Source organism: Tachysurus fulvidraco, chromosome 19 (genome assembly GCF_022655615.1).
Source record: "Tachysurus fulvidraco isolate hzauxx_2018 chromosome 19, HZAU_PFXX_2.0, whole genome shotgun sequence".
Taxonomy (NCBI): Eukaryota; Metazoa; Chordata; class Actinopteri; order Siluriformes; family Bagridae; genus Tachysurus; species Tachysurus fulvidraco.
The window spans coordinates 4789103-4800656 of record NC_062536.1 but is presented as its reverse complement, the minus strand read 5'-3'; the positions used below and the strand labels follow the sequence as shown (position 1 = coordinate 4800656).

Below are 11554 nucleotides of genomic sequence, written 5' to 3'. Positions count from 1 at the left end.
AGCAGCAAATATTTTTTCTGGGCCCAATGTAGGTCTAAAAACACGGCTCAGTACAACGATGACACGAGTGTGACTGATCAGTATTGCTGTGCCATGCCTACCAGGATAAACTGGACAAAATTGATGTGAAACAAATATGCCAGCAGTTTATTTCTGGTATAGACAGACGTTAGATATTATGTCTGCTGGAGCAGATCTGGAGGAAATCTGCAGGTTCAGTTTTTTACTTGCCCTGCCAGAATTCTTACTGGCATCAAAACAGTATAATAATTAAAGACAAGTAAAATAAAATAGTATAAACATAGTCACAAGAAACCTTTTCTCTAAATCTGTTTACCATCTTATGATATTTTATTGTGTGTGTGTGTGTGTGTGTGTGTGTGTGCGTGCGTGCGTGAGTGTGTGTGTATGTGTGTTAAACGTTAGACAGCTCTTTGGCTCCCCCCACTGGAAGAATTACACAGAACATCATATTACGTTTACACTCATAATAGAGTTTTATTATTTAATTTTTTTATTAAAACAACCGTAAACCTGAAAACAATTAGAATTGAATAAACAAACAGTAAAACTTAGTTTATACGAATATTGGACTCTGTATCACTTCTCTTAGGGATGTTTATGGAACATTTATTGAAAATTTGATCAAAAATATAGTCATTATAGCCATTACTACTAACACAATACAATACGTATAATACATGTTTATATAAAAATGCAAGCTGTCCAAGACATAAAGACAAAGATCTGGTAAAATATATAAAGGAAGATTCTTTTTTTCCTTCCAGTCATTTAGACATCTAAGAAATGCTAAAAATATGCACAAAAGTAGCCTGGGCCATTTTGGGTCAGATGAAACTCAATCATCTAAACACTTCAAACCCAACCGGTTAATAATTCACCACCTCGGAGTATTTTGGTGGCTGGTATGAAAGAGCCATAGCTGGCATCTGACTGATGGTTGGAGCGCTGATCTTGATGATCATTATTAGAGACATCAGACCTCCCAGGATCTACACAGAGAGAGAAGAGGTGTTTGGGGGGGGGGGGGGGGGGGAAGCTATATTATTATCATTATAATACTATAAATGTATAAATATATATTTTTTCCAAACTTTTGTATTTGTATTTTTGTATTTTGTATATTCCTTTTTTATTTGTATTTATTTTTTGTATAAAAAAATTTATATTTTTTATTATGGTTGTTTTGTTGATCATTTGTCCAGATCATTTCTTCATTATCATCTGTCTCATTGTTTAAAAAAAAAAAAAAAAAACTGTACATGTACAGTAATATATTATAAAATTCGATGCAAACACGACTACAAACATAGATTTTATTTCTCCATCCTTTATGTTAGGAACAGAAGCCTGTTGTGAATATTGTATTTTCACTTCGACCTAGTAAAAGAAGACACCGTGATCCTCAGACGTACCGGATTCTTCTAGAGTTAAACAATAAGCATTTTGGGTTTCACTTCAACGAGGCCGTCATGGCTACAGTGACTGGGCATGTAATAGTCAGGGGTTCAACTGTTTGTTATGAGGACGGCACACAAGAAACCGGAGCAAAGACATGATAGGCAGACATGCCTATGTAAACCTGGAAAGTCCCTGGAATTCAGTTGCATTTCTTTTGAATCTGCTTCATGAGTAAATCACATGAACCTCTCACACTTTACACCAATTGTGCAATCTGGACTTTCCCTTTTGCTCAGTACAGCTGGCATACTTTCTATTGTAGATCTAGATGAAATCTACTACAACACAGCTCTGGGTTCAACAGCCCAACAGCTCCAACCAAGGGTCACATACTATGGTCATATACTAGGGTCATAATCTTTATATAACTAACAGTTAAACAGCCCATTAAAGCACATAAAAAACAACATTCTAATACAAATGTTCCAGCTTTTCTCCCCTAGCTTTCCCTTAAGTTATTGATAAAGGATGTACTTACAGCCACAGCTGCGAAGGTGAAGAAAATGGCCATTGAGACGTTCAAGAGTTTGTTCAAATATTCAGTAATCACAGGCCCACATGGCTAAATTCACATGAGAGACAAAAGAAAGTTAGAACTTATTCATATAAACAATATGTTATGGGTTAAAGAGAAAAACAAGTCGCACCTTTGACCACACCCTTCGGCTTGTACTTTCCCTTCTTAAATAAAGGCTCTGAAAAAACAAACAGTAAAGGTTAATATGCATAACATGGTGAAATAGAACAAAAAACAAAACAAAACAAAGACTGAAATAGGAATAGAAGCTGTACCTTGTACGCATTTGTTACAACACTCTTACACATGTCAGGACTATAGGAACCCTCGCAGTTACATGACTCAGGAACATCATCCTGCCAGTCCTGGTATCCATTACTGAGTCCACAGCACTTGAACTAATTAAAACAGGACAGGAAATATATTTCAGTAAAGTCATAACTCTATGAACCAAAGTAAAATGAAACATCCTGAAAAAAAAATGATATAGTGTAAGAAAGGAGGAATGGATGGAGGGATAGATAGAAGGATGGATGGACAATTCACTTACATGCACTTGCATGGTGTTTAATGCGTGCTGCATGTCTTTATTCATAGCCGATGTTGTTTTTAGGTATTCTTGGACAGCTGAATTGATCTGAGGAAGAAAAAAAAACAGGGAACAGTTACACATAGAAAATAAACAGAGTAGATATCTATTAGATTTAAAGTAAACCGGATTCATATTCGCTTACTCTGTGTCTGTGAAGTAAACATTTTTCTCAGCAAAAAGAAATGAACCTTTAGTTAAGCTGTAATACCTCAGCATGATGAATTGCAATAGGAACAGCAACACGCAACATGCCACCGGTCATCAAGCACATAATGACAAAAAACTGCAAGAGAGAAACTGATGTTAGAAACTTATTCCAGTAGAAAAAGGGAAAAGGCAACCAGACAAGACTGTGTTGGTCTTTTAGTACAAATTCTGAAGCACTCTTTTGTGGTTGTGGTTTCAGATTTCTTGTCAGCTTTGACTATCTGGTTTATTTGATAATTTATACAGTAGAACGCTTTGCGATTTAACACCAATCACACAGTTAAGGACAAACAGTCAAACTAATAACAAGCTATTCATGATAGTTTTGGTTATGTGGGCTGTGATTTTTTTTTTTTTTTACAGCTGGAACAAAGTGCTCTTGTTTTTACTTCAAGTATCGGAAATGCTCTGTGATACCGAACACTACAAAGGCTGTAACACTGAGCAAACTGGAAGTGTGAAATCCTAAAGAGATGAACAGCTCTATATGTGATGTCATTTCATATTATACATAAAATAGTTATACACCCAAAACAAAAAAAATCTTCCCTTCAGTGGCCTCCGGGGCAATGACTTTATTGTAAATAACTTTAGATGTCGTAAGCTAGTCTCAGTGGAGCATGAATACTGTAACAAAGTTCACTTGTGGTTTCTAAACTTTCGCTTTCCATTCTGCCTAATTAGTGCCTAACACACTCACCATAATTAGTGCGCACTTGCTCTCTTTGTATGCACCAAACACCCCCAAGACAGAGATGATGAATATCCCGGAGCCGATCACATACAAAAATATTACTCCTGTCAGGGTGTTCTCCTAAATTAAAAAACAACAACAACAAGAGCTTAAACATTGACAGTACAAACATGTCAGGGAAAACTTGGTAAGATGGGAAAAGGTGTGGTTTTTATTTTTGGAACAAATCCAAGGTTGTTGGGTTTTTTTTTAAAGAATATACATAACTAGAAAATTTGTTCAAAGCACATCATCTAAGTCATCTGTAACTAGTCATCTTTTCATTTTTTTTTTTATTAGAAATTCCACTAGAACTGGTTTTGCTTGTAAGAATTCCCATTTCAGATTTAAATTCTAGAATTGCATTTTTACTAGCTGAGTAATGAAAATGAATTTACCGTATGGGGAAAATGAAACGATAGAATTTCAGAGTAAGTTTTTAAATGGTCAAAATTGAAAGTGTTATAAAATATGTTTGATATTAATATTATATATGTGTTACATTGATTTTTTTCATTTTCATAAAGTGTTATAAAATATATTTGATATATAAAATTCAGTTCAGACTAAGTTCAGATGATTTCCACCACTTCATTTTGTAAAAATTCTATAGGAAATTTCTCTGGTGGGAAGTAAAACATTATACAATTTGATAAAAATTATTTAATTTCTACATTGGTAAAATTGTGTTTCAGTGTTTTTTTTTTACCATATATATACATTTTTACAAATGAATTTTTTTCCACCAAATTCGAAGATTACTTACAGTTCAGTTTTTACTATTAGAAATGTTCAGTGGAGATTTACCTTTACATTGTGAACATTTTATATGTTCAATATATGTTATATGAACAATGACAGATGTCTTAGTTTTGAATGCTTGTTAATAAAAACGTACATTAAAACTGTACATATAAACAAACAAACAAACAAATAAACAAATAAATAAATAAATAAATCATAGGAAATAATAAGAAACAGGCCATTTGTTCATAATGTACAAAATGAGTTGTTGAGTTACATGCAGTTACAATTCAATTCAGTTCAATTTATTTGTATAGCTATCCAAAAAAAAAAGGTTAACTTGTGGACTGAATACTATTCATGCTGTACACGAGGAAAAAGAAGTCTTTTTTATGAACAATGAGCAGTGGATCAATGTGAAGTTGTACTCACCTCCTCAGCATATTGCTGCCCAAACAGAGCAATGCCAAAAATAATAACTCCAAAGATCTAAAAGTAAATAGAATGCGACAAATAAATAAAACATGAAGCACCAAAGCCCATCAGAAACAATCTAAAAGTTTTTGATTCCAAACCGAATCTCACAAGTGACATGTAAATGAGAAGAATCATCACATAAATCATTAAACATACCGCAAAAAGGGCATTAAAGAAGATAAAGGTCTTCTTGAAACACGAATTGATTTTCGCCATGTTTCTGCAGCTGTTCTTGTGGAAAAGTACCAAGTCAGACTCAGACTGAAGGCTGAAGCGTTTTTAGTCCAAAAAGCAAATAGTTTCACATACAGCTGGATATTAAATATGGACTGGAGGAGGAGGAGCCTAGAGCTCTACTTACTGTAAACTACTAACAGCTTCCTGGTGAGATAACAAAAAACTAACACAACAACATCTCAGAAGATGAATAAAGAGAATGTAACACTGCTAGACAACAAAAAGTATGTGCGCTCAAAACCAACAAACACGAGAGATCTTTCACTTTCACAACACAGAAGAGGGCATGTAACACACAGATCCAGTGAAGTTAAACTGTAATGTTACGGCATGCAGAGATGTTTTAAACATATATAAACACACCCTGTGTATATAAAGCCTGTGGAATTTTTAACAACATATTTTATCTTCATTTTAACAATATTGGAAGATTCAGGTAATATAACTAAACTAAACTAAAACAAATAAAACCAAAATCAAGTGAATGATCTGTAAAAAAAAAAAAAATCATCTAATCAATCAATCTAATTTCTTGTTAGGAAAAAGAAAGGATTTACAATTATTTGTACTTAAATTGGATAAAATTACCTACCAGTGTATGACATTAGGTGCAACTTATTAGAACAGTGTTACAGAGCATTTCTAAGAAGGCTAAGAAACCTCAGATTTGGTTTGCTGTTTACTTGTTCAGAGGTATTGCCATGGCGAGATCCAAAGAGCTCTCTGAGGCCTTCTGAAAGATGATTGTCGATGCTTATGAGCCTGGAAAGGGGAAAGGGCCAGGTCAGGACATTCAAGCAAATTCACCCAGAGAGCAGACTGTAAAGATGCTTAAAGAAGTCTCCAAAAAAGTGCATGAATTGCAAGACTGAAGAACACAGAGGCAAAGACTAAGACTTCTGGAATAATGTGGTTTGGACAAATGAGTCCAAAACTGAATTATTTGGAGACCATAACAGAGGACATGTTTGACATGTTTGTCTTCTGTTGTGGTGTCTAAATACAGCACTTCACTAAAAGAAAAGTTAATACCAACTGTGAAACCTGAAGGTTGCTGTAAGAATGGGGCCTTTAGTAAGTAATGGACTTGTCGCTGAACACAGGGTCACTGACTTTGACAGAGGAATGGAAAGGAATGTTGTTTTTAAAGTCAGTAAGAATGGCGTATTGGTGAAAGGCTTAAAAATGTACAAAAACTTGTCTTGAATTACATTGTGTGTGAATTCTAGTGTAGACAAGATCAGTGCATGTTATAATCTGTGTGCATCATATAACAAACGCAGGTTTACACTTGGAGAGTGTTTCTTGGTTTGTTATAATCTCATTTTAATTATTTTTGACTTATTCTAATACTGTTTGATTATTTGAAGGAGATATTATTTGTAATTACAATTTTTACAATATTGTAATTGTAATTTTCTTTTATTTTACTTCACATATATTACACACATCTATCTGTCCTGAAAAGACAAAAAGGTCCAAGTCTGACTCCTTCATCTAAACAATTTAAACAATAGAATAGGTAGAAGAACTTGAAGAGGATCCTATGTTAGAAGACCGAGGGACTTCGAAAGATACCTGCGTTCAATGTAAGACCAACTCTGATAGCTGATCTTGTGTTTTCAAAACTAACCTGTGCAAACTAGGACACATTCCTTAGTGGGGTTGTGGAAGGGTTTCCTACATAATCTGATAACAAATGTTACTAAGGAACATGTACGTCAGTATAAATTACTTCAAGGTGGAAGTGTTATGGTTTGGGGACTCATCACCATAGAATACACTATGAATTTTACATTGTATCAGAAAGTGCTTGAGGAACATGTGAGACCTTCTGTAAAAAAAATGAAGCTAATGGGGAACTGGACATTGAAACATAACAATGACCCGAAACATACCAGATAATCCACCAAGGACTAGGTGAACAGTAAAATACTGAGAATTCTGGAATTCTGGCCAAGTCAAAAACCCAGATCTATATCTTATTGAGATCCGGTGTGGTGATTTGAAACAGAATGTGCATGCAGTAAACTTCTGAAACATCACACAGCTGAAAGAGTTCTGCTTTGAAGAGTGGGGAAACTTTTTCCAGTCGATGTCACACAAGAAACGTCACATTGAGGTTATTTCAGCCTAACATGGAAGCACAGGGCATAGCGTGTCATAACTTTTTCCTCTGTTGAAATACACATTTTCTTGATTTCTTTTGTATACCATTCATTTATTCATTCATTCATTTTCTACCGCTTATCAGCTTTTGTATACTAAATGAATACAAAGTGATTTTATGTTGTTTACCTCACTTTCATCTACAGGTACAAATAAAAACAAGATCAGAAATTGACATGTTGACATTTCTCAATAAGAGTGGGGTGCCATAATTTCTTCACATGACTAACGCACACACGCGCGCGCACACACACACACACACACACAGTGTGCATATAAATTATTTAATATAAATAAATAAATAGATAGATAAATAGATAAATAAATCAATCAATAATAGATAGATAGATAGATAGATAGATAGATAGATAGATAGATAGATAGATAGATAGATAGATAGATAGATATAGTGTACAAAATGTGAGGTTGTGTTACTTACATTTACATTTCAGTTCAATTTATTTGTCTAACACTTAACAATTCACATTGTCTCAAAGCAGCTTTATAAAAACATAGAAGTATAAAAACAGAATAAAAGATAAAAAGTTTATATCTATATTTATGTGCACTCTTTATTTTACTTAAAGTTAACAATAATTGTACTGTTATAGTACAACATTCTGTTAGATCCTTTTATATTTACTTTAAAAAGCTCTCAGAGATGATATGTGGAAAAAACCTTGAGAGGAACCAGGCTCATTTATACAACAGTTTGTACTCTAGTGGTATTGTGCATCCAAGACAGGACAGTGCAAGTTCACAACACACATACACACACAGTATATTTACATTTACAGCATTTGGCAGACGCCCTTATCCAGAGTGACGTACATAAGTGCTCAAATCTCTAACATTGAATACATTAATGCTGGTTCACTAGGTTACATACTTAAGATACCATGAGTTTAAAACATTTGTTCAAAGTTACAATGAAAAAGTGTCAGTTTTTTTTTTTTAATGCAAAAGATAAGGAAAGAAGTGTTAGTTGAAGTGTTTCCTGAATAAGTAGGTCTTCAATCGGCGCTTGAAAATAGCCAGTGACTCAGCTGTCCGGACCTGTAGGGGAAGTTCATTCCACCACCTTGGTGCCAGAACAGAGAAGATATATATGTGCATATGCTAGGTCCAATACATAATTATTTCTATCGTAATCCATTAATTCATATAATCTAATACTAATAATAAACATCCATAAAGCTAGACTCTGGAATAACTGACTTTCTTCATATAATAAAAATAAAATAAACTATCCTGTTTTTTTGTCTTTATCTTCAAATTCATAATTTTTTTTAGTAAACAAATGTTTAATGTTTTAATACTGTTTAGTATGAACTGAAAGGCCGGGTGCGTTAAAGAGATAAAAGATTGGATGAGCTGTAATTTCTGCTGTTAAACTCTGATAAGACAGAAATATTAGTTATCGGTCCAAACACCAGTACACAGAAACTCTCACACTTCAGTTTCCATTTAGACTGATGTACTATAACTACAAGCTCGACAGTGAAAGACCTGGGTTTTATATTAGACAGCAACTTGTCTTTTGAAAATCATATCGCCCATATTACAAAAACAGCCTTGTTCCACCTTAGAAATATTGCCAAGCTGAGAAACATCCTATGTGTATCTGATGCTGAGAAGCTAGTTCATGCATTCATTACCTCCAGACTGGACTATTGTAATGCATTACTAGGTGGTTGTCCTGCATCTTTAATAAATAGGCTACAGTTAGTGCAGAATGCAGCTGCCAGAGTTCTCACCAGGACGAGAAAATATGATCATATTACCCCAATTTTATCATCTCTACTGTACATTGGCTACCTGTTAATTTTATAATTGAACACAAAAATTGCTGCTAATTGCATACAAGGCTCCCATGTATCTAACTAGTCTTCTAGTTACAATCCTCATGCTGAGATAAAAAAAATAGGACTTCTGGTAGTTCCCAGAATCTCTAAGTCTACTAAAGGTGGTAACGAGTTTTCTTTCTAGACTTTGGAATAGTCTTCCTGACAGTGTTCGGGGCTCAGACACACTTTCCCAGTTTAAATGTAGATTAAAATCTCATCTCTTTAGTCAGGTGTACACATAATACATCCCATAATATTGTGCACTATTACATCAGACTTGCAAATATTATGAACAACAGTTATGTTAATCCCTCTCCACCGCTTCTCTCTTTCTACCCACCCCGAGGCATTTAGACATTGTACCAGCTCTGATTGTCTTCCGTGCGATGAAGATTTTGGACCTCCACTGAGATGAGGGCGACTCTGTGAGGATCCTGAGGCATCTAGAGATCTACCAGCTCTAGTTAGACTCTGCTATACTAAAGAGGAGATGCCAACACCATGTGGTCTTTGAAGACAACAATCTCCTCATCAATACATTTTATCAGATTGTCTATTTATATGTTATTGTCTATGTTATTTGAGTCTGGTTCCTCTCAAGGTTTCTTCCTTTACCAATCAAGGGAGATTGGAAGGGAGTCACCTCAGACTTGCTCATTGGGGATAAATACAAACATAGATCATACATTTAAATAGATCTAACATTAATCTTGAATTTTGTATTCTATTAATCTTTATATTACTTTTTATATTGAAATTTTGTTTTATGCTTATGTTCTGTAAAGCTGCTTTGAGAACCTAATAGGAACACGCGACTATTTAAACAGCCATTCACTGGGCAGCAGCACAAGAAAGAAAGGAAAAACAAGAAAAAAAACTCAGACAAAAAAAAAACTCCATCATTTGATGATCATTTGATGTAGCCAATGGATTCATGCTTTAATAAAAATCCATCGATTCATTCACAAGGCAATATCCACACTGGACACTGTGCTAACAAGGCACAACACACACACACACACACACACACACACACACACACACACACACACACACACACACACACACACACAGAGGATAATGTAGAGACGATAATCAGTAAATCATGCACACCTTCAGACTGAGGGAGTATACAGACGAGAGAATATGTGCACACAGGGCAGAGGCCAAAACCAAACCCACAACACAGGAGATTCAATATGACACAAAAAAAGCATGTAACCACAAAGTCAGAACGTAACTGACTTGAGAAGATTCATTTCTTTTAAATAGAACTGGTTTGGGAGACATTCACAGCTTTTAATAAATTGTGTATTGAAGGTATCACAGAGTACATTTTAAATAGATTTGAAGTCGACTTAATTACAAAATACACTTCTTGTTAAAAACAAATCTGATTTCATGTCCTAATTGTTTTTTCTTCATTCAGGAGACCTGCTTTTAATCTCCTCATGTTTAAGGCTTAAGGTTGTATTTAAAGATCACACACTTACATTTATTACATTTAAATACACTTACTGACATATAAAGTGTTAAATGTGTTATATTTGAGGTATAAGTAGCACTGAAGTACTGTAAATTTACATTTTTATAAATTTGCTTTAAATGTAACTAGATTTGTAAAGTTCGTCGCGACAAACTTTGATGTTGGCTTTGACGGTGCAAGTATTCGCAAAGGCCGGTGCATTTTGGAGGCGAGTTGACAAAGATTGTGAAAGCTACTGGACCGCTAGAGTGCCAATACTATTGGAGGTGAGCGGATATGAGCATGTGAGGTAATCCGAATATGTATATGTGAGGTAATCATAATAATGATGATCCGAATACCCGTGAGGTAGTTCCTCTCATAGTGCTGAGTGTTTTGATATGTCACACGTCCATTTTGTGCACATTTTTTATTTCGCTTGTTTTGGGGGCGGGGCTACACGTGACGTCACGTGCCGTTACCAGAATACCCATGTGGCAGTTCCCCTCATTGTGCTGAGTGTTTTGATATGTCACATGTCCATGTTGTGCAAATTTTTAATTTTCACGTGTCGTCACGTGACGTGGCCAGAATACCCGTGGGGCAGTTCCCCTCATTGTGCTGAGCGTTTTCATATGTCACATGTCCATGTTGTGCAAATTTTTGATTTCGCTTGTTTTGGGGGCGGGGCTACACGTGACGTCATGTGGTGTCGAGTGACGTCACCAGAATACCCGGTGGGGTGCCAATACTTTTGGCAAAAAGTGGCTACTGAGGGTTTGGACATTTCATGTCAATACTGCAGTCATTATGGGATTCTACCTATTATACTGCATAGAACAGTACATGCAATTCTTAATGTTGGATGTATTGGGTCTGTGAGAGCTTAGAGGACTTTTCGGAATTCCCCATTCAAGTCTACGGGATGTTCGATCGTCGACTTCGGGAAAACCGAAAATTCCGTCGGAACTCCGAAATAAAAACTTCGTCCGGAGTAATGTCCTAAAGAACCTGTCCGAGTTCAGTGTAAATCGCTCGAAAACTTGCCGAGTTATAAACCTCAAAAGTTTATAATGGAAGTCTA

General features: G+C 35.2%; 1 protein-coding gene across 1 annotated transcript; it reads right to left on the bottom strand.

The window, feature by feature from the left end:
• Nucleotides 1–473: 473 nt before the first annotated feature.
• LOC113645588 (tetraspanin-8-like) lies at nt 474–5179 on the bottom strand. Its single transcript, XM_027151288.2, has 9 exons — nt 4909–5179; nt 4708–4764; nt 3499–3612; nt 2800–2874; nt 2550–2636; nt 2275–2397; nt 2130–2177; nt 1961–2044; nt 474–1013 (listed from the first exon to the last, which is right to left on the bottom strand). Exons 1-9 carry the CDS (start codon nt 4966–4968, stop codon nt 891–893), a joined length of 771 nt encoding a protein of 256 aa, XP_027007089.1. The 5' UTR covers nt 4969–5179; the 3' UTR covers nt 474–890.
• Between the last annotated feature and the right edge of the window lie 6375 nt (nt 5180–11554).

What these genes read in the sequence shown, in the direction of transcription:
- LOC113645588 (XM_027151288.2), bottom strand. Translation starts at nt 4,968, where the DNA reads ATGGCGAAAATCAATTCGTGTTTCAAGAAGACCTTTATCTTCTTTAAT. An exon ending in TAAACACCATGCAAGTGCAT is followed by an intron (nt 2,398 to 2,549) that starts GTAAGTGAATTG and finishes TGTTTTAATTAG; the next exon opens with TTCAAGTGCTGTGGACTCAG. An exon ending in TCACCTTCGCAGCTGTGGCT is followed by an intron (nt 1,014 to 1,960) that starts GTAAGTACATCC and finishes CTCTCTGTGTAG; the next exon opens with ATCCTGGGAGGTCTGATGTC.